Source organism: Struthio camelus, chromosome 8, assembly GCF_040807025.1.
Source record: "Struthio camelus isolate bStrCam1 chromosome 8, bStrCam1.hap1, whole genome shotgun sequence".
NCBI classification, from domain to species: Eukaryota; Metazoa; Chordata; class Aves; order Struthioniformes; family Struthionidae; genus Struthio; species Struthio camelus.
Genome location: NC_090949.1, coordinates 5,837,428 through 5,864,975, shown reverse-complemented (window position 1 = coordinate 5,864,975; position 27,548 = coordinate 5,837,428). Strand labels below are relative to the sequence as shown.

The window sequence follows — 27,548 nt, the reverse complement described above, 5'->3', positions numbered from 1 at the left end:
GTGTAAGGAACAACTTCTTAGCATCCACAGCCGAGAGTAACAGCTTTCCCTGAGGTGGGAACGAAGGAAGGGGAAGGCTTTAACCTTTCGGGGGGCTTTCTTTGTAATAGGACCCCATCCAGATGGCTTGAATTACCTTTCTGCTACGGCCGGACTGGGAACTTGGCAATCTTTGTACAAACGTGCTCCGATTTCTGCCAATAACAGCTTTTTCCAGCTCTGCCGCTTCATTCGATGCGGTGCTGGGTATAAAATGCCTTTTTTTCCTGACTTGCTGAATATTAATAACATTATTATTAATATTAATAATTAATATTTTTTCCCCTTCAAGTCCCAAGAAGAAATGAACAGGAAAGTCGGGATGTTACCGGAGGCGGCGGCGCGTGTCTGGGGGCGGCGGGAGGGGTCGTGCGGCGCCTTGAAGCCGGAACAAGGTGGGGAAGAAAGAGGTAAAACTACAGGTGAAAATGTAGGTGAAAAAGCGCCTGAGCGGCTGTGGGAAGACACCCGCTGAGCGGCGGCGCATGGGTCGCACCCACGCGAGGGTGCTCGCGCCGTGGGCCGGAGCGGGAGCCCTCCCGGCGGCTTTGGGGAGCAGCATCCCTCTGCTTTCCCCTGGGGAAAAACGCCTGGAAACCGCTCCAGGTCCTAAAGCCGCCTGGATTTCCCCGGCGAGGCGGCGGGGTCGCCCGATGCGGCTTTGCCGCTCTGGTCCGGCGCGGGGAGGGCTGGCCGGCGCGCAAAGCCAACACCCCTTCCAGGCACGGAGAAAAATGTTTTCCACCTAATCTTGTTACTGTGACAACAGCCCTGAAACCTTTTAAAGCAAAAAATGCGATTTTCTTTCCTCTTTTTTTTTTCTCCCCCCTCCCCTAAAGAGCTTGCGAAGCCCCTTTAGCTCCGTTGAACGGACGCTGCCTACGCTGCGCGCCGCCCGCCTCGCGGTAGTCTCGTAAGCGTGATGGCCCTCCTGTGGCACGGACCCCGCGTTTTCCGGAAATATATGAATCCTTTTTAAAACCGAGATGTATTGACTGGAAGAGATGTAGTTAAAGGGTTACCCTCCTCTTCCTTTTTCTTTCTAGCCCGTCTGGTCCTTTCGCCCGTTTTCCTTCCTTTCCTCTTGGTTTCCTAGCTGCTTCCCTTGCACTCTGCTCTTCTCACGTACTTTTCTTTTTTCTGATTTTTTTTTTTATTTATTCATTTATTTTTAAACCGCTATTTCCCAGCGGTCCGATTGAGGCTAGAAGCCTCCATTTACCAGGCAGCAGCCAATCCGGAGTCTGAGGAGGGGATGTTGAAGCAGTGGCAGGCTCAGGGTTTCGGTGGCTCCTTTCCCAGGCGGCCCGGCCTCTCCGTAGCGGGTGTTTTCCTTTGTTCGAGGCTTCACAAAGTTTTGAGCGGAAACTGATAGGAGCTTCTTAATTTCACGCTGCCAAAGCAGCTTGTCAGCATGAAGATGATGCTTCCCGGGTCTGCGTTTGCTCCCTGTTCAGTTGGCTGTCAGTAGGACTTGAGTGCTAAGAATATATATATGTATATGTGTATATTTATGTATATATGTTTTTTTAACCTGAGACTTTGAATTCAGCAGGCTGAAAGCTCGGCTCCGCAGCGCGAGTCGGAGATGGCATTAAGACGTGGTTCAGCGGAGTCTTCCTACGCGGCCGGACTGTGATTTTGCCGCCGGCTTCCCGGGGGCTGGCAGGGCGTCCCTGCCGCGGGGCAAAGAAAACGGGTCAAAACCGGGAATCGTTGGCCGACTGGGTTCGCGCTGTCGCGCCCATGCGGTCGGGAGGTGCCCGGGCGCCAAGAGGTTGCGTGCCGCTGGGCTATCGGGCCGGAGACGCTGTCTTTTATATCTAGAGCCTGCTGTGGTTTTTTTATTATGCCGTTTGCCTGAATGTACCGTCTTTTCAGTCTTTAAGGGAGTTTGGGGTAGGGAAGAGTTTTTGGATCGTCTGCAGAATTAGGTCTGTGCTGCGGTGCGGGATCTTACCGATGGCGATACCAGGGCAGCCCGCAGCTCCCTCTCGCCCAAGTCTGTCCCGGAGAGCGGCCCGTGGCCGGGGCTGCGCACCCCATGGCGAGGTGCAGCTGAACTAGCAGGTTTTAACTCTTTTGCAGGAAGAGCGGGTGCAGCAGGAGCTCGTGCTTTAGTAACGGGTGCAACGTTTTCATTATTGAAAAATAATGGGGGGGGGGGGGGGGAAGCTCAGCTATTTTTTAACCTGGAAGGTCAGGTGCCGCCTCTGTCCAGCGAGGAGAGAAGCCGGAGGCGCTCGAGTTTCTTCTCGGCGGACGACGTCTTTGAGCAGTCAGCCCGGGGAGCTCGCCTGGCTCTTGCCTCCGAGGCCGCGAACCCCGCGCGTCCCGCACTGCGGCCGGCCCCGGCTGAGGAGCGAGCCGCCCTTTGCCCCGTGCCGTCAGCGCGGCTCGGCGCGCCGCGGCCCCCGTGGCAGGCGGACTTTGGCCGCCGGAGCGGCCGGCGGGGGACCTCTCCCGAGCGGGTGTGCGGCCGCGGAGGGGGCTCGCCGGTAGGACTGGCGCCGCGGGGCTCCTGAAATCGCGGGTGGCCGTCGGTGGGGCCGGCCTGGTGGGTGCGAGGGCGGAGACCCCGATCCCGCCGCCGAGAACTGGCCCTCGGCCCCGAAACACCGCGGGGACACGCGTGCACGCGTCGCTTTGAGCGCGGAAGGGGCGAAGTGGGTTAAAAAGAAACCGGCCCCGGCAGCGCGGGGCGCTGGGATCGCCCCGGGCTCTTCTTTGGGTTCCCTCTTCTGGGCGATGCCACCGAAAGCAGGCGGTTTTAGTTTTGCTGTAGCTGGAAAGTAGCAAAAAAACCCCTCGTGCTTCTTCCTCACCCAGCAGGCTCGCCGCTTGCGTGGGCTCCGCTCCGTTTCTCCCTCCTCCTGCCCCTTCTCGGAGAATGGCTCTCTTCGCGCCGCTCCTAGCTGCCCAATCTCTCTTCCTCTGGCAAACACAAAACTTGATAGTTTCCCTGGCGTGTAGCAGAAGTAAAACCGATTTGTCGCCCGCTTAGGAAGGCAGCGAGCTGAAGCAGCGGTGCGCGGCGAGGCCGTCTTCCTGAGCCCGCAGCCAGCCGTTGGTTGGCTGGTGTTTAGAAGATCGCTTTCACTGGCAAGCGAAGCTAGCCCTCTTTTGCTCTCTGCGACGGACCGCTGTGTCCTGACGCCTTAAAACGTCACCTGCTTCGGGAAGAGTTTCAGGTTCGCTCAGGCAAATCGGGAAATGCTTTTCCTTGCTCCGGTCTGGGCATTCGGGAACCAAAGGGCAGCGGATGAATTTCCAGCAGGCTCACAAAAGTGAGGAGACGGCGATAGTCGTCTTAAAGGGGGGGCTTTCGGGGAAAGTCGCCGCTCCCATGCGCTGTGGTTCGTCTGGTTGTTCGCAGGGCGTTAACGCTGTCCTGGAGTTACAGAAGCCAACAGCCCCCAGGCGCAGAGGATCTCCCGGGCAAGTCTGCGATGGATGTCCGGGCGCCGCCGTGGTCCCTCCAGCCCCGGCAGAGGCGCGCAGCCCGGACGGAGGGCCAGAGCCGGGGCCACGCGCCTCCCCCCCAGCGACAAGCTCTGCGAGGGGGGCCGGATGCCTGGGATGAGCACCGCCACCCGCGGAGGGACAGGCGCAGACCTGCTTCCAGGGCCGAGTACTACGAAAGCAGTTACTCCAGCAGGCCGTACTCTAGGTAAGATCCGCGCAACGCTGGCCAAGGCTCGCCTTGACCTCCGGTCTTCCTTGTGACCTTACGGTGAGATGTGGCCGTGTCGCCGCTCTCACCGCGTTGGACCGAGGACGCCGATCTGTGCTACCTGCCTAGGGACAGCAGCGAGCAGCCACGGCGGCGCTGAGCGCGGCTGGCTGCAGACTCAGGAAGGCAACGCCTGATCGTTGTTCAGCCGCTCGAGCGGGGAGGTGTTGGCTCCCGCGTTGGAGGCTGCCGAACAGTCGCCGCTCTGATTTCTTCTTTACAGTTGTGACTTCGGCAGTAGCTGCTCTGCAGGCTCCAGCTCTGTCCCAAGGTGTCTTTTTCTTGAAAGTTTGATTAGAGTTCTTCAAGTGCAAGGTGAACAATAAAAATATAAATGATAATATAGGAATAAAAGGGAGCTTGCAACCTCAGCAGCTCAGCTGCTGAAACAGCAGAGGACGGAAGGATAAAATGTGGGACCGAGGCGCTGTCTCAGTGAGGAGAAAAAGCTTCGAATACTCCAGCAAATCTGGGTTGATTTGCCTGAGTTATTGCCCTCTGAGAGTTGTAAGGAGAACTGCACGGATAACGCAAGGTTTTCTGCTGAGGTTGTGAAATGCTTGGCCAAGGCGGCTAGGTATTACGCAGGACTAACTGAATTACTGTGTAAATTGTGAAGGGTTAAGGTGCATGTGTATTGGGCTTATGCTCTGGCAGGGCTCCAGCACAGGAAGAGACGGGTGCTGAGGCTTGCAGGAGATGCAGCAGCTTCAGAGGTTGGCAGGAAAGGTGCCTTTTGGAGGCCTCTCCTAAAGCGTCCGTGAAAACTCATCTCTAACAACTCAATACCTGAGGTGATTGAGCAGAGTTTCCCGGCATCTGAAATTGGACGGCTTCTGAAACTGCAGAGCACAACTCTTTCTCAGTGACAGGGAAGGGAACGCATCCAAATCTCCCACCTCTTCTCCCTCTCCTCCCTGTGTGATGCTGGATTTGCTCCTGACCCTGCGTCCTATTTCCGTTACCCCTTCTGCCTTCAACAGTCCCTGTCCAGGGTGCAAATCTAAGCCCGGACGTGCTCCCAGGCCTCATCCCTTGCCCCAGGGACCTTCACCTGGGTGCTGAGCGGATGTGAACTGTGGCCCTTGGAGGATCTGGGCTGGGCCTTTGTGCTGGCTATCTCTGCTGGTCCCGTGATGCCCATCATGAATATGACTCTGGTGCAGTTTTTTTCTCAGCTATGTATATTGTGTTTCAGGCAAGGATATGAAGACCCCCACTGGAACTATGCAGCCCCCAGCTATGGAGACGACTATGCTTATTGGAGCTACCAGGGGCAGCCTGTGGCCTGGCAGGATGACAGAGGTAGGGCCACCCCTGTGGTCAGGGAATGGAGGTGTCTGCCCAGGCTGGCTGGGTCAAGCTGTTAGCAGGATGTGCATAGCCGTGTCATGCCAACTTGCTGCTTCCAGGACAAGAGATGGTGGTTGCTTTCCCTGGGACATGTTATTCTACCTGTTGCAGTATAAGGTCTTGCTACCAACCATCTCAAGGGCTTTCTCCTCCCCATGCCCCCTGGCCATGGTTGCCGTTCTCATGGTGCAGCCCTGCCTTGAGTATCCGTTTGGAGCTGTAAGCAGGAACTAGATGCACTCCAGGGAACATTTAATCTTCGTCTGCCTGGCTAAAAGACTGGGCCATTCCTGCTTGCAGGCTGAACTTGATCATGCTGATCTCGCTGTGTGATCAGAGCTACTGGGGTCTAATTTTCACCATGTTTATGGAGCTTCTGGACTAAGGAAAACGGGAAGAAAGAGAAAAGGATATCTGTGCTGTGTCTGCCAACATGTACAAGGCTTTCATACCTCTCTAACTCGCCAGGCTAATTTGGAAGTAAATGGGGTGTGCGTGGCAAATCGTTTGACTTATTGCTCTTCTGTAACTTCATTATGGCATGTTGCTCGGGAGGAGCAACACTAAATCTTGATTCTCTCTGTAGATTTGAGACAGGGAGAGCCTTATGGTACCCGTTACCAGGACCGACACTACTACCGGGGTTACCATCCCAACCTGGTAGCTCCGTCCCCAGGGCAGGACAGGTAAGGGGCTGCAGCGGGAGGGCTGGGTCACCTGGCGGGCAGCTTTGTGGTCTCTCCGGTCACCATGGCTCCGCTGTCTGCTGTGATAAAGTGGGCGAGCAGCCGGGAGACGTGGGGAAGCGCCACAGTGTAGTCTGCGGCTGGTCCCAAGACCTTGGTCAGCTCCTTCCTTTTCTTCCCTTCGGCAGGTCGGAGCCTGGTGACTCATTCGAGGAGAGCCACTGCTCGGGCTCCTGGCGGGAGCGGGCAGGGGAAGACTCCTTCGGTGGCTCTGCCGGGGAGGGCATCAGCCAGGCTCGCAAGGTAACCTCGCCTGGGGCAGGGCATGGAGGAGGGCACGCCGGGTCCTCCCAGGGGCTTCCTAATGCCCTGGGAATTCTTATCGTGGGTTATTAGTATTTATAAAATCTCCATCTGTGAGGCTGTCGTTCCCCCAGACATCTGGCTGCATCTCCTGCACAGTGCCGAGCAGTGGGCAGAAAGCCTGGCTTGGTGGGTTGCTTTTCTCCCTGTCAAGTGACATCTGCTGCTTTTCTCTTCCCCATGCCATGTCCTCCTTGCCACCTTGTCACCTCTATCCAAAGGAAGGGAAAATGGCTGCTGTGTGACAATGTCCTCCTCATTCACACTTGATCCAGAGATCAAATCAGAGCTGCTCTCTGGGTGGTTTTGCTCTTAGGCAATGCTTTCGGTAATTCCTATGTGCAGGCTATGTTGGGGAGCTTGCATTAGAGCTAGGAAAGCTATTGGGTTGGGTCTGCGGCTAATTGTTTTAAGACCCATTCGTATGACCAGGATATGTACTGTGATGAGCCTGAGATGCTCGAACGGTTCAGATGGGGATAGCTGGTGCGGTGCTGTGCTGTGGTGTATGCTGTTCAGGTCCTGCTGGGCAGCTGCCTCACTAGGTAAGGGCAGATGGACCTTTTGGGCCTGTTTCCCTGAAATGAAACATTTTCTCCCTTCCTCCTCGTGCGAGCCCTTTGTCCCCGTGCCTCCTGTGGCTCCCCTTTCCCCACAGCCTCCCGCCTCCGGTGAGCCCAGCCTGCTCCTGCAGTACCGTGAGTCGGGGCTCAGCTCCAGCAGCTACGAGCTCAGCCAGTACATCTGCGACAGCACCGACTGCTATGACCCTACGCCTGCGGCAGCTTGGAGCCCGGTGCAAGCAGGCGAGATGAGATGGGGCCCTGGCCCAAAGCATTAATGGGGGCCCGAGTAAATGGCCAGTATCTCCTGGCCCTGAGATTTACTATCCCACCACTCAGCCAGCTGCAGCCATTCTAGCTTATGGGTCTCGGAGGGCAGGCACCCTTTCTTTGAGAAGGGTGTGTGGGTGCAAGGCATGATCGAGGACCTGGTGCACGGTTGGGTGGCTCTACCTGGTCTGCTGGGTGCAAGGAGGTGCCATGCATCTGCCATCTGCTTTAGAGACTGTCCTTGCATGGACAGTCCCAGGCAGTGGAGGGCTGTGTAGGCGCAGGGCAGGCTGAGACCTGAGTCATGTTGTCTGCAGCAGAGGTGGTGTGGGGCCAGGGTAAGAGGACTCACTGTGCCCTGTTCCTCTGTCATGCAGGGAGGGCTTCAGCATCCACCCCAGCCCCGGTGGCACCCCAGAAGTTCCCGTTGCCGCACGTGCCGGTGTGCTTTGGAGCTGGAGGGCAGCTGGTGCTGGCGTGCCCCCACTTCCCTGGGGAGGGGCAGCCAGCCCATGTGGAGCTGCACAGCTTGGAGGTACACCACAGCCACTGAAATGGACCCTTCTGCCTCAGGGGATGCATGCGTCATTTGTTGCCCAAACAACTTCCCTAACTACCTTCCTATCTCCCACTACCATCTCCCCTCCAGCCCTTGTGGCTTCTCCAGTCTGTGTCGTACCAGTCCCCCCTGGCCATTGCTTTCAGCCGTCACATACCCTGTGCCCCACTCCTACAACTCTGCGATCCTCAGGTGTTGCCTGTAATGTGTTCACACCAAACCCCTTGAAGTGAAGATGAATGCTGGTCTGTACCTCACTGAAGGACAAATCTGCTCACCTTTCTGAAGTGCTCAGATACACAGGCCGTATCCATATCCAGAGCAGGCAAAAGTCAGCCGCAGCATTTGCCTCTATCCTATTCTGCCTCCCCAAGGAGGCAGATGCCATCTCAAGACGCATTTCTTTCTTGGACCATATCACTGGAGTTTTTGTGGTGTTTTAGTGCCTATGCTCTGTGGTTACTTTAAGATGGCATGGAGAAAGGTTTCACTAGTGCCATTAAACCCTTTGCCAAGGCACTGTAACTTTCTGCCAGTTCAGCCAGGCCCTAGCCTAATTGCTGAAGGAGTCCAGCTGCTGAGTTTGTTCTTGCTTTTTAGGTGATCCTTCGTGACACAAAAGAGCAGGAGGAGCTGCAAGCCTTCCCAGGGCCTCTGGCCAGGTACAACTCCCCCATGGGACCCACGATTTGTTCCCTCTCTGGAGTGCAGGTGCTACCTGGGCTGTGGTCTGGGGCAGCTGACTGAGGAGGGCCAAGAGAGGAGCCCAGGACGGACCTCAGATTCCTCTTTTGGAGTCCCTGTAGTTTTGGGAGATAAGGATGTGTGCAAAGGCTAGACATGGGTTCATATCAGGAGCCTGCCTCCTTTCCTGAGGTATGGCTTGTTTTGGAGTGTAGAGGGTTTTTTATCTTTATTTTTGTGGGGTATGTGAAGAATATTATACTAGTTATACCACTACAATATACTGGTTATCCCAGTAAACCATATGAGTGACTTGTGGTCACTCATAACCAAAGCAGAGAGAAAGAAAAGTAGTATATAGAAGAAGGAAAACTGCACTCAGCAAAAGATCTGAACAAGCCCAGAAGCTGGGCAGAAATCTGAGGAGCTGGAGGTTAGCAGTTCTGCCAAAGGGAACTTTGCGAACGTTAGAGTCCAGATACTGTGTTGGTGTGATTGAGTCAAGATCACTATTTCGCTCCCCGCTCCCTTTCTGCCTGCTACTCTTCCTTTTGTCCCACAGCCAACCTTTCTTTCCAGTTGGCTAACTTCTTATTGCAAGGTGCAGAGCAGTTGTGCCCAGTCTGCACACAGCTTACAGGTTTCTGCTTCAGACCAGAAGGGCTTATGTGGTCACAGACATGTCATTCTCCCTGCACTGTAAATAGCTCTGCTGCTAAACAAAACTGAGGTTCTTCGCAGATGGATGGATGAAAATATTGTCAGGAGGACAGAGAAAGGATTTGACGTGCCTTCTACATCCTTGAAACATGGATAGCTGCAGAAAGTCATAATAACGTCCAGCCTTGTTAAGCATTTTTGAATTGGATGTGATCAATGTAGTATGTGGTCACTGACATACACTGACCACATGTCCATGTGGTCTTTGAGGATCTTCCCTCCTCCATCTTTTCTCTGACTCTTTGGGGTCCTTGTCAGCAAACCTGGGAACTCTTGGATTCTTAAGGGTGTCCAAGCCTGTATTTGCTTGGGTTTCTTTTGATCCCTTTCTTTACTGCTGCAGGGAAGATCTGCACAAGGTGGATGTGATGACATTTTGCCAGCACAAGATAGCCACAAGCTGTGATCTCTCAACACAGAGAGGCAGAGATTCAGCCCTTCTCTGGAAACTCCTGGTCCTCCTCTGCCGGCAGAATGGGGTAGGTGCTCAGTGGAAGGAGCTGACCCTTTTAATCTTTGGAGTCAGGTCAGCTATGTGCAACTTCTATGCCTCTTGAGCCAGCTGCTATTTTGGGGGAGTGTTTTTTAAATGTATCCCATTCCCACAGTGCTATCAACCACTCTGGTACTGCCCAGAGCTTTTAAAGAAAAATGTTGCTTTTCATCCTTGTGAGATACCAACATCCCGGTGGAATAGCAGCTCTGAAAGGGATTGGTGCCACCTTCATTTCGGAGCCAGTACTTATGCCTAAAAGGAGATTAATCTCTTAATCCAATGAAACCTACCCGATCTAATCTGTAACCACTTGTCAGAAGCGAGTGGATAATATCTTCAGTCTGGGTGGTGCTGACTCCTTTGCCCTCAAATGCTGCATGCTGGTGACTGAGGCTAGTCCTGCTGGGGAGACTTGTTAGGACAAGGATAAGAGCTCGTGATCTCCCTGCCCAGGAGCAGTTTGAGCAGGAGCGGATGGGGGCTGTCCTAATGGCAGATGTCATCACCTGAGGCCGAGTGTTGGACTAGAAGTGCTGTCGGTTATTGCTCAAAGGGCAGCCTCCATGTGCTTCGTTCCTCCCCTTCCCTGTTGCAGTCCATGGTGGGCTCAGACACAGCTGAGCTTTTGATGCAAGACTGCAGGCGCCTGGAGAAGTACAAGAGGCAAAACCCTGTGGCTAATCTGATCAACTTGTCAGACGATGAATGGCAGGCACATGGGCCGAGGACAGTGGATCTCCTTACGGGGGAGGTTCCTCCCATTGTGGAAACATTGGCACAGACAGTGGAGAAGTTCACCAAACTCCTCTACTATGGCAGAAAGAAAGTAAGTGGCGAGTGGGACCTACAAGATAGGGATGACTCCAAGTCCCTGTGGCCCCTTTAGCAAGGTTTTAAAAGGAAGGGAAGTTAAGTGCCTTGTGTGTTTGTGGGATCAACCCTTTATGGTATGTTTGTACAACAGGATTTATCGCAAGTTTCTCACTTTTGGGAATTGGGATGGGGACCGAAGTGAAGATCAGATGCAGTTGTGGTGGCCTTTTTGTTTTTGTTGTTGTTTTTGAGGGATTTGGGTAAACCCATGGTAGCCACCAGGGCTCCTCTGCAAGTCCCAAGCCTGCAAAGGGAAGAAGCAGAGATCCCAGAAAGAATCAGTTCATTCTTCACATGGCCCAGCCACATGGGGAGCTAAAGATGCCTCAGGGAAACCCTCCTTAGAAAGGGAAAGTCCAGCAGAAATAGGCTACAGAACCAGTCTAAGCTGGGTGCACAGATGTTCCCCTTGCAGTGGAGGAGGGCAGGGGAGTGAAGTTAGTACAAATGCCTTTCCCTCCCCATATTGGCTGCAGGAAGCTCTGGACTGGGCCATGAGAAACCAGCTGTGGGGCCATGCCCTCTTCCTCTCCAGCAAGATGGACCCTCGGACCTACAGCTGGGTGCTCACTGGGTAAGCTGGAGAGATGAAAGCAAGGTGTGATGCCTGGGAACCCTCTCTGTGACTGCTGTTGCTGAGCACATATCCTCTTGGGTGCCCTTGGCCCTGATGCGCTGCAAAAAGGGCACTAATTTCTGTCAGATCCTTCCAGTCTGGTGGTGTTTTTCCTCCTGGCCAGAGCAGGAGGGATCATCCATCTGGATGGATGGGCCTGAATCTTTTGGGCTTCCTGCCAGGCGGGAGGAAAGGAAGCGAAAGGAAAGCCATTCCCTGGAGTGGGGTGGATTTGCTCCAAAACCTCTGCTTCACTCTAGCTGCAGAGATCAGCAGGATCAGCAAAGCTAGCAGGTGGGGCAGGGGTCCAGCCTGCTTAGCCAGGAGCCAGCCTGGCCCGGGCTGGAGCACAGCACCTTGGCTGGAAAGATGATTCCCAGTGAATTGCCCATGCGACCATTTTTTTTGCTGGACTGAATATATTTAGTCTGAATTGAATCGATCCTCTCTGGGAGAGTTGAGCAGAAATTCTGTTTTGCAAATGAGTATCCTTTTAAGGAGGTATTATCTAGCATTATCCTTGAAACTTACCTGCTCTGGAGGTCACCAGCCTTGTGGGGTTTGCTTTCCGTTCTGCCTTGCCTTCAGTAGTGAGTTGAAGCCCTCGAGAGACTGCATTGCTGGGCATTTCTGAGACCGACTCAACCGCACTGATGGTGAACGTGGGTTTGGGCTCTCGCGCTGGGATCTCGACACAGGGACCATCTCTCTGCTGCCTCCTTGCAGGTTCATCAACACACTGGCCATCAATGACCCACTGCAAACCCTGTTCCAACTCATGTCGGGAAGGGTTCCCCAAGCAGCACAGGTATGTGAGTGAGAGCCTCAATCCCTCAGCAGTGCCCTCTGGGTCGCGACTGGGTGGGACACGCTCCTATCCTCCTGCTGCAATGCTGTTATACTTTCATGCTGTGAAACCTGTGTCACATGGTGCAAGAAAACCCCATGAGAAGGATGTTGTGGAGAACTGTGTGGCATGGAGGCCCTTTTAATGCAGACCAGGCAGCCCACGCTGTTGGGCTCAGCTCCTCTTTGTCTCCCTTCTTGTTTCCCTCCCAGTGCTGTGGGGATGCCAAGTGGGGAGACTGGAGGCCCCACCTGGCTGTGATGCTGTCCAACAAGGTTGGAGATGCAGAGCTGAACCACCGTGCCATCATCACCATGGGAGACACTTTGGGTGAGCCGAGGCCTCATTTGGAGGCTGACTCACAGCCTGCTGCAGCTGCTTCTGTGTGCTCCTTTCCAGAGGAGAGGACGTCATCCATTAGCTGCTCTCCTGGTGACACCTGGAGTGGCACAGGTGGCACATGTGACTGTGGGGATTGAGGCTTGCTCTGGGTGCCAGTTTTAGCACTAGTAGTAGAGACCCTCAGTGGGTTTCAGGCTGATGAAGCCATCCCAGAGAAGTGAAACTGGAGATGTACCCTGGTAGAGCTGCCCTGGTTCCAACAGTGAACCAGCCCCCTTTAAGCACAGAAAACAGCAATGACAAAAAAAGAACAACAACAACAACAAAGGGAGAAGGGGAGGTTTCGAGGTCTGAATGGGCAGAGAAGAAAAGGGACTATTTGGTTAGGCTGGGTTTTTTGGATTTTTTTCATGTAAGCTTGGTTGCCTTCAAAGCAACACTGGCTACATGGAAGTCTGTCTCTCAGGACTAGCCTTTCTTTTTTCTTCTTTCCTTCCCCATGCAGCTGGCAGGGGATTAACAGAAGCAGCTCATTTCTGCTACCTGATGGCAGATATTCCTTTCAGTTACTTTGGAGAGAAAGCAGACCGCATGGCTTTGCTGGGCAGCAGTCACTGGTGAGTAAACACAGACAGGCAGTGCCCTGTGGGTGTTTCCAGCTGTTTTTTCCATGTTGTCTCCTGCGTTCTCCCTATCCCTAAGATCTCAAATTGTTCTGCAAAATGGGCTGGCACCTTCCAAAAAGTCCGTCTCTCCCAAACAAAAATCTTATGTGAGGAAGGAAATATCTCTCTACCCACTAATGTTTTGAATTCCAAGAAGTGCAGGGATACTGCAGGTTCTTTACTTTCTGCTGGTGCTCATTCATGCTCTGGCCTCACGGAGATGTCACGTTTCCCCTCTGGCAAGGGGAAAGTAAAATTCTGGCAAGTAAAATCATGGGATTGTACTGCTCTTGACCTGAGTTTTGCTCTGGACCTCTCCAGCTTGCTCCAGGTTGGCAGCGCAGAGGAGCAGCGGACCCACGCGTCAGGCTGTCTCAGAGGGAAACCTCTGCTCCGCTCCCTGAACTGCCCTCTTCCTTCTCCTTCACAGTCAGGCATTTGCCCAGTTTGCCAGGACGGAGGTTATCCAGCGCATGGAAATCTTTGAGTACTGCCAGCACCTACAACAGCCCAAAGCCTTCCTTCTCTCTTTCCAGGTTAGCGGAGACTCGCAAGCATGGCCAACAGCAGCTCAGACCTGCCTTAAAAAATCCCCATCAAATGCATCCCTCCAGGCTCCCTAAAGCTGAGTTGCAGGTGCTCCAGCTGGACTGGGGCTGTTCTCTGATGCCTTTTGAGGCTTCTTCCCTTGTTCTGATGCAAGAGCTGCTCTGCCCACTGGGCTCAGCGTGGGTTTCTCCGAGCTAGGGCTTTCAAATCCTCTTCTTGGCACAGCTCATGGGAGACTGAGCCGAGGCAGCTTGCAGGGCTTGGTGCCATCTGTGTTTGATCTGTGTTAGCCTGGGTCTAGCTCTCCTCCTGTTCTGTAATAGTCCTGGGTAATAGATAGGCTTTTCATATTGTAAATAAGCACCCAGCTGCCACTGCCTTGGGCACTGCACAAATTGGGTAGATAATTGAAAGTTGTGGCTGGAGTCCTCCCCTGCCACTGATCTGCTTGCACAGCTCGGGCCTGGCACCGAGGGGAGCGAGACGAGGCTGTCCAGGGATGAGGTGGTGGTGGGGGTGTCCCAAAGCACCAGTGACCTCTTGGAGGTAGGACCTGTGACCTGAGGTGTAGTTTCACTAAGGTGACCTGCTGCTGCTTGGTCCTAAGAGAGCTTAATGGGTGAGCTGCCCATGGGGCTTGCAAGCTGTACTCCTCGTGCTGTGACATGAGGGAATGGACCTCTCCTTGCTTGACTTCCCACCCTATGGCCCTTTTTCTTTCCTTCCCCGAGGTGTACAAGCTGATCTATGCCTCTCGCCTGGCAGACTATGGGCTGCCAGCCCAGGCCTTGCATTACTGCGAGAAGATTGCTGCCATGCTCCTGGGCCAGGGGCTGACCAGCCACCCTGTGCTGGCCAGACAAGTGATGGAGGTGAGTCTGGTGTTGTGCTGCCCTGTAGCCCCACGAGAGATATCCTATGGGTTTCCCTGGCCCTGGCTGGGGCACTGTCAGGGACCTGCTGAGGCTAGGATTTCACCCACGGGCTGCTAGAGAGGCTTGTACGCAACCTTGGTGGGGTGGTACCGATTTGTGACCTTCTAATGGGAGGTTTTTTCAGTTTTCCATGGGTGGAGGTGCTCAGTTCAGCTCTGGAAAGCAGTACCAAAGGTTTGCTGGCTGACGCGTATACAACCAGGTGAAGCCAAAACCTCCAAGATCTGTGCACAGCAGCTCTGTCGGGGCAGCATCTGCCTGAGCGAGAGCTGTGCTGGCCTCCACAGGGCTGCGGAGAAAAGCAGCGATAGCTAGTTCCAATACATCAGCCTTTTGTGGTAGAAAAGAGGGGAATTATGCTGCTGGTCAAAAAGGCAAGAAGTGTCTGGAAGAAAAGGATTTTTTTTCCTGAATTTTTTTCTGAACTTATGGCACAGGTTTAAGAAGCTAAAACTATAAGAAGTTGCTTGACACTTCCTCCCCAGTACCTCATCCCAGGATGGCATTGGTCTGCCAGGGTGCTCTCTCAGGGAGACAATGAGTAAGAGTGTGTCCCAGATTTTTAGCATTGGCATTGATTTCTGTCCTCTCCTGGAGCTGGGCAGTGCCGAGGCTGTTCAAAGCCAGCTGCTGCTGGCAACAGAGCAGAAGCTGCGCCGGCCGGTGGTGCCCTGGAATGGAGAAGCAGGGAGGAAGGAGGAACGCTGCGGAGACGCTTGCCTGGAACGGGCTGCAAAAAATGCCCGATGGTCTGGCCTGAAACTCGGCGTTATGTAATGCTGTGCTGTGCTTGCAGCCCCCCCCTTGCTCCTTTGTAGAAACCTATTTACTCTAACAGCCTCTCAGATCTGCAGTTCTGCTGGGGATAATGCCTCTCCTGGGAGAAAACACTTTCATCTGAAAAACTAGTGCATTGATAGACACTCTTGTCTTTGATGTTTTAGACTGTGTTACAAATTATGATACACATTAGTGTCTGATTAAGACTTCCCCTCTTCTGAAGCTGGGGATGATATACAACCAGGTGTTGGTTCATTAATATTGGATCAAAGTGCATATTAGCTTTTGGATTAAACATTCCCTCCATTTAGGAGTAATCATGCTTATAATTTCCTCTTTCCTGCCATTGATTTAGAATGAACACATGTGCGTTTCCAAAGAGATCTGACAGAGTCCATCAGATCGGAGTAGTGTAGCCTCCTGGCACCTGGCTCGATTGCTCCAGGAGAAGTGCTGTCTACTCATGTCAGCTGGCTCCTGTCGTGACTTGAGGACTGGTCATGCTGGTCTTGTCTCGCTGTAACCCCCTGGAGGTGGTGGATTGCGTTTTAGGCAGTTTTAGACAATCAGCTTTTAAACAATTTAAATAAGAAGAAATGTCCAATGTGGCAAATCCCAAGAGGTGGGCTGATATCAACCATGTGTTTTGGGTTAGTCATCTCCCCTCATGCCCACTGTCATAAAACTGGGCCCTAGTCTAAGCAATTTGGCCAGACTGTTGCTGCAGTGACTTGAGGGCAATGGCTTTCCAGGGAGCCATTCCTCCCACCTTAAGACAGATGGGATGGATTGCACCAAGAGTGCTTCTTCCTCTCAGTTTACTGTAGATTGAGCCCCATGTCTTTTAGATGGCTGCAGTTGAGGATGCAGACCCTTCTCTTGCAGGAGAAATTAAACGCACAGAGGCAGTACCGCAGAGAAGGACCTAGGGGAGATAGTGGAACGTGGAAGCAATATAAAGCAGCAACATAACAGGATGCTATTTTAAAAAAAAAAAAGTTATTCTGGGCTCAAAGAGGGAGAGTAGTGTGTGTGAGACAAGGAGGTGATAACCCCCTGTGTTTGGGCCTTGCGGGGTCTTGACTAGGGCACTGTGCCCCATTTGGGATGTTGCACTCTGAGACAGTGCTAAATTGGAAAAAGCGCAGAAGAAAGGAGCAAGAATGATGAGATTGAGGAAAGAATGACCTCTGAAGGCCTTGGGGTTATTTGCTCCATGAAAGATATCCTAGGGGAGGAAGGAGCTGGGGGAGGGGGGGGATATGATAAGTCTTCAACATGTAGAAGGCTCTTTTGAAAGGGGTTGTCGCCTGACCGTTCCCCACAGCTACTGAGGCACCAAAAAGCTTAATCTGCAGCAAAGATTTCACTTAGATATTAAGAAAAACTCTCTAGCTCTAAGGACACTAAGCATCAGGACAGCCCTGGGAGGCTGTGAAATCTTATCCATGGAGATTTGTAAGTACCGATTAGACAAACAACTGTAAGGGCTGGTGTGGGCATATGTGATATTTTTTGAGTAGGCAGATGGATCAGGTAATCTTAAAAGGTCCCTCCCACTCTTCTGTTATTTTCTGTCACTAATGATGATAATGCTTATTTTAAAGGCTTGAGCAAAGGCTGCTGGGGTAGCATGAAGGGGCCCTTTCTCTTGGCCGGGCTGGCAGGTATCTCTTTTCCCGGAGTGGTTCAGCCGCGGCAACGTAGCTCAGCCGTGTTGGGTAGCATCACTGTGCTAAAAGGCAGGGTGGCCCTGGGGGCTAGTGAGCAGCTTGGGTGCAGCCCCTGTCTTTCATGCTGAAAACCAGGCAAAGAAAGAGGGCTTGAGGACTCCAGCCTGAGCTCCAGCCCCTAGCCAAAAACCCATCAGCCTCTGTCCTTTGTGAGGCAGGTGCAGGACTGATGCACTGACCTAGGAGTCTAAGCTAGTTTTAGAGCTCTTCATGAGGTGTCATATTGATCATAGCCAGCTTTGGGCTGGCTAGCTGTCAAGTGGGAATAACAGCACTCATTTAACTTGCTTGGAGTATAAGAAGTTCATAAGTTTCCTGACTAGCTGATATAAAGAAGATAATGGTACTTTGGCAGAGCAGTCCTCTGAGATCCCCTGGTGGGAGGCTCTCTCTACAGCACAGAGGATGGGGAGGCCTGTTCTGTGGTTAGCATTTCTCAGCGGTCATGCAGGAGAGATAAGAAGTCTTGCATAAAAAGTGAGTGTTAGTCCTTTATCTGTATTACAAGGAAGTGCGGCTCTTGTGCTATTTTGCCTGTGGCCTGTGTTCCTGGCTGTGCACTGATTGCTGAGTGTTGAACTCCGGAGCAGAGATATTAAGTGAGTTAAGACCCTCGTTTCCTGCCTGCCTCTCCTTCAGCTAGCTGAGCGGCTGAAGCTCTCCGACCCACTGCTGCTGGAGATGCCGGATCAGGATCAGACCCTGGAGCCTGACTGGCTCGTACAGCTCCGGGCTCAGTGTCGGGAATGGGAGGTAAGGATGAGCGGAGAAGGGTCACTGCCTGCTCTGTACTCCAGCTGCTATGGGCTGGGGAGCTGTAATAGGGCTGGTCTCTGTTTTGTTTTGCAGGGATATCTTCCTCCTCTGTCCTAAATGAGAGGAGAGGTATCAAAGTTCAAAGGCCATATTTTTCACCTGGGCTCTTCAGAGCTGCTTTTCCCCTTGGTTCATGAGCAGGACACTGCAGCTCAGGGATGTGGTCTCTGTCAAGGGGCCTGCAGTTTCAGTGGGAGCAGGGAGAAGGCTGTAATGTCCTTGGGAATGAGCAGTGAGGGCTACAGAGCTTTGCGTGGGGTGAAAATCTCCTCTCCCTGTCTTGACTTGAGGAAAGCAGTAAGAGGGACCAGTCGGCAAATGGAGATCACTTGGTGTAAGGATGTTGTAGGGGACGTGGCCAGGGCATTGCCTTGTAGACATGTGCTTTGTTTCTTTACCTGTGCTAGGGAACTGATCTGGCCCTCAAATTGACACGTTTCATTCACGTTGCATGCCTGCTTTTGGTTTTGCCCTCTTTCTTTGTCTCTCTGGCTTCCTGTTCTGCCTGCTCTCAGCACAGCAGTGGTCACACTGCAGTCTTGTTTGTCTTGCTGTGAATGAGCTGTAACTGCGCTGGTGCCAGTGGGACCTGCAGCTCTGTGCTTCTCGTGCTCCTCTTGGTTTTGAGGAGCCTGATCCATCCTGTGGGGTCTGTCCCGAGGATCCCAGACAGCCTGCCGCTTGCTCACTCTGTGCTCGGCAGGGGGTGAGGAGCTGGTGCTGATGTGGGGACTCCCCCTGTTACTTGGGTTCCTACAGCCAGTAGAGGAGTCCACTGGCATGCTGGCAGAGCTTGCCAGCATGCAGCTCTCCTTTACACTGGCTTTGCAGTTGCCTTAGTCTCTCTTGCCTTCCTGTGCTGTCCAGTTTTCCTTCTGTTTTGTCACCTTTGTCTTCTGACTCCTTGCAGATGGAAGAAGAGCTCCCTCCTGAGCTGGCATCAGGTGAACCAGAGCTTTCCAGGGCCAGTGGATCAGCCGCAGGTAAAGAAGTGAAGCAGTGCATCATATGTTCTCGTAAGGGGCTTCTCCACACGCACGCACACACACACGCACGCACACACACACACGCACGCACACACACCCACACACCATGTGCAGTTATATTGCCAACCAGCTGAGAGAGGTCAATCCCAAGCCTCGGTGCCTGTGATCAGCTTTTCAGAGCCAGCTGGTGTTTCTCAGCAGCTGTGCTCTGCCCCTTACGTCTCCCCAAAGCATGAGAATCAACACGCGTGGTATGATTCCTGCTGGGAAGTGTTCCTCCAGTGAGGGGGTCTGCCAGGGACAGGCTGCACACTGACCCCAGTGTCCTCTCCCAGGGCAGCTGGGAAGACCCAGGGCTGTGCCAGGAAGCCTTCTAGCAAGCTCTCGCACAGCCTGCACATCCTTTCTTCTCAAAAACTTGGCTCTAGAGACTCCCCTCACCTCCCGTTCCCCTAAGAAAAGCTGATATCACTCATTTGCTTCCTTTTGCTGGGCAAAGGGGAAGCAAACAAAGCTAGAGAAACCCAGTCTTGCTTGGTGGGGGGAGCTCAGTGACAGGGAATTGGCTGGTTCTCCTTCCTCTTTTCTCCTCTGCAAAACCCGTGTGTCCTGGAAGCCTGGTGAATACAAGGGCGATCAGCCAGGACGTGCAGAAGGTAGCAGGGGATGCTCAGTCCAGTTGGGCTCTTTCTCTCTCCATGGAGGAACAAAGTCTGCTGGAATAATTGGGCCTAATTAATGCAGTTTCAGGAGTCTCTGTGGGCGCCATGGAAGAAAGGGGGGGGTCACAGTGCTGGTCTGGCAGGCAGCCAGCTGGGCAAAGCTCATGTCTCCTCGCCAAGCCTCCAGCTCCAGAGAGCCTCAGAGGAGACAGCCTCATCCCTAGACGGTCCTCTGAGGACACAAATTGGAGCTGAACTAACAGGATTTTATACTTGCTCACAGAGTGAAAGATTCAGGAAAGAGCTTGTCCTTCTGCATGCCAGATTTCAGCATGCATATTGATTAAGCCCCAGCACTCCCCCCCCACACCCTATTCATCTCTTTGCTCTGCCTCTCTGAGACCCTGAGAGCCCCTTCTAGCACTGGGCTGGAAGATCACATCCTTTCCGTAGTCTTCAGGTGAGACCTCCAGATGAAAGAGGCAGGCATCCTTGGATGGCTTCAAGTTAGAGGCTGCGGAGAGCTTTCAGTTCCTATCTGGACGACAAATGAATTGGGCAGTCCTGTAGAGGAGAAATCAAGGACCCTGTGACTCATCAGCATTGCTTAATAGCCTCCTTTGCCAGTAGGCTGGCCCTGGCACAGCCTTCTGCTCCTTGCTGCCTGCTCATACCCAGTTTTCTGGAGCTGTGCAGTGGAGAAGTGGAGGTAGGGATGGCAGTGCTGATGGGTGGAGAATGAAGGCTGATGCAGAAAGGATAAAACATGACAAACTTCTCCAAGCCATTTCTTCCTATCAGCTTTCTCTAATGCTGCCCAATTCCTCTTCAAGGAGCTCTCCCAGGCAGTAAAAAATATCATCAATCCTGATTGCCTTCTGCTGCTGTCAGGGCTGAGCACTGAAACTACAGTTATCCTTCTTGTCTGAAAAAAATCACGTGTGTGATGGAAATGCTTCTTAGGCCAGGATTGCTCCAGGTGTACTCATTTACCAGCAGCTCACCTGCTTTCCTTGAATGGTGCTTTCATACATTGAGAAGGCTGTTCAGAGTCACCAGCCACACTGGGTGTTGACTTTTAATCTCTCATCTGAGACTTGCGTGCAGGGAAAACTGGCTTGAGGCTGAGTTCATCCATCTCAGAAAGACAAAACCTGAATCAACTTTGCTTGGACCCCTGGGATTAACCCCTAGTGGCCCTGCTCCAGGGCTGACCACTCTCTTACAAATTCAGTCTGGGGAGGTCAGTGGGGAACCTGAAAAGGGTCCTGCTGATGACCAAGATGGGACCAATGCAGTCATGGGAATGTCCCTCTCCATCCTCACAGTCCTTCAAGCAATAGGTTTTCTCCCTGGCTTTCCCCAGCATCTGTATGTGCTTACTGGATGAACTTGTCAGGCAGGGTGGAGACAAGTGGCAGCAGCTCCAGGAGTCAGGCAGCTCTGTCCATCTTCGTCCTTGCAGAATCTCACTGACGCTGCAAAGACATCCCCAAGACTTTATGGGAGTGCTTTACAGATGAAAGCCGCAGCTGAAGCTAACCCTCATCAGGATAGAAGTGATGCTAGCAGGCAAAGCTAAGGTATTTGTAGCATCCTGTTCAAAAGGCCCCACCGTCTATCCCCAGGCCAACTTAGACCTGCAAGGTCTGGATCCTGGCTGACGGCTTCTGTTGGCAGCAGGATTGAAACTTATCTGTGCAGAGCATGTTTCTGTCTTGAAGGCCAACCCCAGAGCTGGAACAAGCAGTCAATAGGAACCAGAACACACACCTTGGTGCCTCCCTCCCTGGGACAGGCAGCAGTGTGCTGCATTGTGTCTAATGCCAGATAGAGCAACAACTGCATCTGCTAAATAAAATAAACTCTTGCCACTTACTCAACCTGCCTTTCAAACAAAAAAAAGGAACAAATCCGCCTAAAGTAAGAAATTCAACAGTGTGCGTTCCTGTGGAGCAGGAACGAACGCTAGAGCTTAACAGATGCACCTCAGAATCAGAATTTTGTTTGCTGCACAGGGCAGGGGGTAGGAGTGAAAGAAAAAGCTGGAGGCCCTGGGATCCTTTGAACTGCTAGGCACATGTTACTTTCTCTTTTTGGTCTCTTTGCTTCTATAACACTCCCATTCTGAGTTCTTGTTTGCAACCTCAGGCATGTTCCCGAGAGATTTTTCCCCATCTTTCACAACCCACCTTCCTTGAAGCATCTAAAAGATCCTCGCTATTACGCTGTGCCCTACCTCGTTCCTTACCCACGCATGTTCCACTGGGATTTCTCCTCACCATCTCTCACAACCTCCTATTGATGTATAATGGAAAAAGAGAATTCTATGCAACACTGCAATGAAATTGTAAATACTGGAGTAAATTCCTGAGGTATGTTTTCCAGATGAAGAATTTGGCCATGAGTTTACCCAGAGCAAGGGCTACCAGCACGACCAGTGGCACCAGCAGGGCACCCCCCTGTCACTGCAGGGAACAAGCTCCCGGGAGGACTGGTCTCACCAACCCTTGGCACCTTCTCCAGCAGCAGCATCTAATCAGGTCATAACGTCGCTGCCGCTTGGTGTCCAGCCGGAGCACCAGACAGCAGCACTCAGCCCGGGGACAACTGTCTTTGCAGGCGGAGTTTGCTATGACCGTTCTCTGCAGGTGATCTGGCCGCCAGGTAAGCATGCTGGCAAAGTGCATATTCGGTTCAAATCAGCCTGCCTGGAGTGTTCCTATAAGGGTAGGGCTAGGTAGATGTTGCGCTACGCTTTGGGCTTCTTTTGCATTCATAGGAGTAAATGAGCTGGAGATAGGTCTGAAAAACACTTTTTTATTTACAGAAGAGCCTGTACCCAGTTCATAACAATTGCGTGGGATCTCCCCTGGGGAAGTGTCTGTGACTATCTGTGAGGAGTCCTTGCATATCTGGTCTCCTGAGGCGTATGCATCATTTTGAACAACACTCTCTACTGGCGCTGACTTCACCTCAGTGCCTTGTTTCCCTGAAAAAAAGCACTCCAGCAGTGTCTCAAACTTGGAATCATGTTTATCCAGATGCCTTCTGTACACAAACACTTCCCACCAGGATTAGCCACCCTGGAAAGTTGATTCTTAATTTTTACAAGATCTTGCCTAAAGCAGCAAGGGATAGCAAACTCTAAGGTTGCCTGGTGGCTGCACTGCTTCCCTGCTAGATGGGAAGAGGAGCTTCAAATTCAACAGCACAAACCAGTTTTTAGTCTGAGAGATACCGGTGCAACCTTCTGGCTTACTCCCTTCTTGCTGCCAAGTATAAGGAATAGAGGAAAGAAGTGTCTCCTGGTGTTTAGTGACTTTGGTCTCATTATGGAAAAGCAGCGGATTGCTGGTCTGGCTGTTCCTGGGAACTGGAGTGGTTTCTGGCCGTACATCCAGCTTCCCGCAGAGCATGTCAGCATGTGCCTAAATTGATCTGGCCTCTAATGCAAGCTGAAGCATCGTGCAGCAGAGAAGCCAGCTGAGTTGCTGCCTGGATTCTGCAATGATGGCAACATTATAAATACTTCCAGTAGATGCAAAAATTCTTACCTGTGGGAAAGTTTGAATCGCAGCTGTGAATCCTGACTGTGCTCTTCTTTCTGCTCCTTAGGAGATGCCAGGGAGTCCCAAGGCCCCCTGCTGCCCCGTGGGGTTCAGCAGACCACTGCAGGAGAGCAGGTGAGATGGAGAAGGATGCAGATGGCTCACTCAGAGAGGTCAGATAGACCATATTGCTTAGTGGCCTGGGCAGACCTGGAGGACTCACTGATTTATCTCCTTCCATGTGCTTAACTTGCATGAAACCCCATGTCACAATGCCATCTGTTCCCTCATGGAGACCTGATGTGATACGGTAGCTCTCTCAGATCCTTCCACCTCTTTCTTCCCAGCTCAGTGGGGCACCTGCCAGCCCCAGGTTGCCCACTGCACCCTGCTACAGGTCCCTGCTCTGCAGCCTCATGCACTGGGGCCCAGCTGCTGGCTAAGGGGTCCTAGTGGAGTGGTTCCTCAGGTTGGTGCTGGTTGTGCCCACCTGTGATAGTTAACCTCACCTAATTCTCCATGCTGGACCCTGGCACCCCTGGACTCCAGACGTCCTGTAAAGGAAACTGTTTCTTGATATTGTCTCTCAAGAGAGAGTTTGTTTCCAAAGGGCCGTGTTGTGGACGGGTTTCTGCCCTCTTGCTGCGGCCATAGGTGAGTTGAGGCTGGCAGGCTCAGCCTGGTGTTACTTACATTTCCTTGGAACTGTATAGCAGAATTTTTCTGTGTTTTCACATGTCTTTAATGGGACTGAGGATCCCCCTGATGGCCAGACATCTCTGAGTGAACACTTAGACTGGCCCAGCCAGCCTCTGTGCTAACCCTTCCCTGTCTGCTGCATCTGGATATAATAGTTCCCTAGGGATGTTATCCATTGAGCCTGAATTGGAGGAGTCCCTGGGCCACTCTAATGATGCTCACTGCAGATGCTCCATGAATGTTGAGGCATCGTAACTAGCTTTATGATGGCCCTACTCTCCTGGTTGTAGATCTGCTTGATGCAGGTCTACAGGAGAGAACAGGACCTACAAGAGAAGTCTGGCAGGAAAGAAACTGGGCTTAAGCCTTTCCAGAGAGCTCAGGTCCTGAAGGGAACTGGCCTGTGTTAGCTTGACTGCCACGGCCTCTCTGGATGACTCCTCACCGTTGCTTGTAAATCCCCATCTGCCTGGTTTCCTTGTCTGCTTCTTCATGATAGTTATAGCTCTTATCTCTGACACCAGCATGAGTTGAATGCAAGAGCCCGAACAGTCTCGGAGAGCTCTTCCATCTCCCTGGAAGATGACACTCAGCCTTCCTTGGAAAGTGTGGCCGAGGATGTCACTGAAGAGCAGTCATCGACAGAGGAGGAGAAGCCAGATGAAGTTAAGGTGAGAACTCTGCAGTTGATATAAAGACTAGTGCTCCTAGCTTGTCCCGAATCCTCCTCTGTCCCGGGCCTGCCCCCTGTAACCACCGGATGTTGTCCCTGACTGCCGTTGTCTAGCTGTGCCCCATGCAAAATGGTGTGCCAGCTCCCGAGGTGCTGTGGTTGTGCTTGGCTTAGTGGGACTCCTCCTGGCCCCTGCTGCACTGCTTCCCTGCTCTGGGTGCCCTTTCCTTGGTGGTGCAGGGAACGATCAACGAGATCCCCTGTCCTTGCTCTGAGCCCAGCAGTGCGGGAGGGTGCTTGCTCTCCTCTCCATCCTGCCTGGGGCTCAGGAGGCAGGAGCGAGGCTGGGTGCCAGGCCCTCGTGGGCTGTGGTATCTTTAATTTATCACTGATTTTCTACTGCTTTCCGTTTGACTGTGAAAACCTGTATTTCCCAGAGCTCGGGATTCAGATGGTTTGGCTGGTTTCGGTCAAAGCTCCCCAAGGAAGCCTCTTCCAAAGCCAAGTCCGACATGCTGGGATCTCAGGTAACAAGACAACTAGTGAAGGCTATCCCGTCCCAGGGTGACACCCTAGAGGACACCTAAGAAAATGAGTACTGCAACTCTGCCTTCACCTGCTATTTCTTCCCTCCCTTCTCCTTACACACATGACTCAGCTGTGCCCATTGGACAGATTTTCACTTCTGTAGCATGCCTGCTCTGTGCGGCTCTGCGCAGGGATGAATTGACAGGTGGACTGGGAGCCCTTTTAGCCTGGAAGTGAATTCTTTATTAATAATAATTGTATATTTATAAAGCATCTTTGATCTGGAAGGTTCTCAAAGTGTTCGGCAAACTCTGCAGGGATCGCTTGCCCTCCACTGAAGTGGAAAGCAGCAGCTGTTAGCAGCAAATGGCAATGCTCCAGTAGTTTTTAGGAGTTAAGTGAAGAATAACTTCTTTAATTGGAAACGCAGCAGAGATGGGGGAGCAGCTGCATGCAATTACCCCCCCCCCCCCATCCTGGCCATGTCCTCTTTGGGACATGCAGATATGCGCACTCCATCTCTCTGCGACCAGGGCTGTTGGTCTGGAGGCAAGAAGGTCCTGGCGCAATCTCTACCGAGACAGTCGTCTTGTCATTCAGAATGACCTATGGTCCCATAGCAGGAGATTCTGGAACGTTCTTTCCATAACAGCAGGAGACAAGGAATTGAGGGCTACAGCTAGACCAGGTGGCCCTTTGTGCCGCATTAGGACAACAGGCTTGATATCCAGCCTCCTACCTACTTTTGAGCTCCTCAAGTATTTTAAGTTTGCAATGTGGCTGTAGCTGTGGGATGGCTTGCCCTGACCAGCTGTGCTATATATACCCTGAGCTTGGGCGTGTGCAGCTCTTGTTACCTCGGACAGGGATCGTCAGCAGGATTGAGACAGACTGTGGCTGCCCCAAAATAGATACTTCACTGTTCTCCACTGTGGAGCCATTCCCTTTCCACCATGCATGGCCCTTTTGCTCTAAACCAGTGGATGCGGTTCCCTCCTCAGGAACGATCTTCGCCATCCCCCCCTGCTTCTCCTCTTCCAGTGGCTGGGACAAGCCCTTCAGCTGAGCCTCCTGAGGGCCCATCTCCTACTGCTCCCAGCTCTTCCTCCAGAAACCCAGGTAAATGTGGCAAAGTCTGCCTCTCTCCTATTCACACTTGGCCTTTTAGAAGCTGCTCCTTTGTAGTTTAAGGGTTGCGCGCGCCAGAAGGAATGAAGCATGATGCCGATATCTTTGTTGTCACCCCAGTGTCTACTGAAATGAAAGGCTCGTGGGGCATGGACAGCTGGGAACTGGCAGCTGTTCCTGAGGCTGGAGATCAGGTGAGGAGAGGAGGGTGGTTTATTTGTGTGTGTGTGTGCACGTGTGTCTGGTTTGGGCTGTCTATGCCTTTTTTTGCCCTCTTTTCTTAGAGCAAAGTCCTAAGCAGTGATGCTCCTTTGTCTCCACGATGCCTTCAAACCTGTATGCTTATTCTATCCAAATCTGCCAATGGGACAAAGGTCTTAACGTTGCTGTGTTTGTACAAAATTCATGAATATAGGCAGCGGGTAGAGGAGAGCGACCACCCTATTGCCTTATTTGTGCCTTATTGTGAACTTAACGGTGTTAACAGACACGAAAATATCCGCACAGCCTAACCTTGGGGGAAAAAGCACCTTGATCGCTGTTTGCTGCTTTTTATCCCTCAGAGGATCCATGCCAAGGTGCCTGGTCCCGGGTTCGCTTCCCTCTGCCCGATCAAGGGGAGGACAGGAGATGTCCCTGCTGATGTTATTTGGGTGGAGAGCCCTTAAGGTGTGGGACAGAGCAGTGTGTGTGGGGAGTCCAGGAGCCCCCTGTGCTCCGAAACCGGGGGCGGCTGCTCAGTTTCTCTCCATCTGCTGTTCCAGGAGGGCTCCCACAAACCTCCGCAGGGCCCCGGCCGCCACCCCCCGGTGGGGGCAGTCCCCCTCTTCAACCCTGTCCAGGTCTCTCAGGTGAGCACATCCTCCCAGGCCACCGCTGGAGGGGGGGGGGGGGTCCTGCATGGGGCCTCCCCGCTGCGGAGGCACCTCGGGCCCCCGCGGAGGCCTCGCTGACGGAGGACGGTGCGTCCCCCGCCTCGGCGCTCAGGCCTGTTTCTGTCCTCCCCAGCTCGCTGCTGCCAGGCCCAGCCAGCCCCGGCTGCTGTCCCAGCGGCGGTACCCCGACCTGCGGTGAGCCCTTCCCCTCGGCGGCGCGGAGGGGCTGGGGCTGCCTGGCATCGCTGGAGCAGGGCAGCACGAAGGAAGAGCCACCGGCAGGCACCTCTCTGCCAGTGCAGAGCTTGCGCGGTGCCTTTGGTTTCTTCCTCTGGGGCCTTCACCCGCGCGGACCTCTCTTTTTCTTCCTTCTGGTGAAAAATACAAGTTGGGCCAGGAAAGGAGAGAGACAGTGCTTTTATTTTCCCCCCTTTCACAAAAAAAAAAAAAAAAGTCCGGGGGAGAGTAGTCTGAATTGGGTTGTGGGGCGGTGCCCCACCTCACCCATTGGACTCAGCAGTGCCGGCCGTGAGTCTGTCTCAAAGCACCGCGGGGCCATGAGCATCCGCCGGGGCGGGACGGTGCACAGGCGGCAGACGCCGATCCTGCCGCCGCCCGCGGCTTCTCCTGCCCGGGCCGGCCGCCGCGGCGCCCCCCCTCTCTGGTGGCTCACCCGCCCGCGCGGGCGGGGCCCTGCTGGAGCCGCCGCCGCGGCCCTTCCCTCAGACCTTCCCCGAGGCGCCGAGCAGGCGTGACGCAGCACCCGGTGCGTGGCCTCGGCGGTGAGCTTCCCCCGGACAGCGCTTTTCCCGCCGCCTCTGGTA

At 53.1% G+C, this 27,548-nt stretch overlaps 1 protein-coding gene across 14 annotated transcripts; it reads left to right on the top strand.

The window, feature by feature from the left end:
- The first annotated feature begins 2,437 nt into the window (after positions 1-2,437).
- SEC16B (SEC16 homolog B, endoplasmic reticulum export factor) lies at positions 2,438-27,125 on the top strand. 14 transcript variants are annotated; one of them, XM_068951998.1, is made up of 27 exons: positions 2,438-2,537; positions 3,044-3,230; positions 3,416-3,709; positions 4,971-5,077; positions 5,712-5,811; positions 6,000-6,114; positions 6,833-6,980; positions 7,385-7,542; positions 8,167-8,228; positions 9,314-9,449; positions 10,062-10,292; positions 10,816-10,913; positions 11,682-11,763; positions 12,015-12,132; positions 12,650-12,761; positions 13,240-13,345; positions 14,090-14,230; positions 17,446-17,559; positions 18,533-18,605; positions 21,659-21,937; positions 22,889-22,956; positions 24,045-24,191; positions 24,631-24,720; positions 25,723-25,840; positions 25,970-26,043; positions 26,614-26,700; positions 26,858-27,125. In XM_068951998.1, the coding sequence occupies exons 3-27, from the start codon at positions 3,489-3,491 to the stop codon at positions 26,921-26,923; spliced, it is 3,051 nt and encodes a 1,016-aa protein (XP_068808099.1). In that variant the 5' UTR covers positions 2,438-2,537; positions 3,044-3,230; positions 3,416-3,488; the 3' UTR covers positions 26,924-27,125. The 14 variants fall into 14 exon arrangements, with proteins under 14 accessions (XP_068808099.1, XP_068808094.1, XP_068808102.1 ...); XM_068951993.1 differs by having other exon boundaries at positions 6,791-6,980; XM_068952000.1 differs by having other exon boundaries at positions 2,472-2,537; positions 3,048-3,230.
- The last annotated feature ends 423 nt before the right edge of the window (positions 27,126-27,548 follow it).

Coding starts and splice junctions, on each gene's coding strand:
- SEC16B (XM_068951993.1), top strand. CDS start 3,489: ATGGATGTCCGGGCGCCGCCGTGGTCCCTCCAGCCCCGGCAGAGGCGC. Junction 25,841..25,969: donor CTCTTCCTCCAGAAACCCAG/GTAAATGTGGCA, acceptor TTGTCACCCCAG/TGTCTACTGAAATGAAAGGC. Junction 26,044..26,613: donor TTCCTGAGGCTGGAGATCAG/GTGAGGAGAGGA, acceptor CTGCTGTTCCAG/GAGGGCTCCCACAAACCTCC.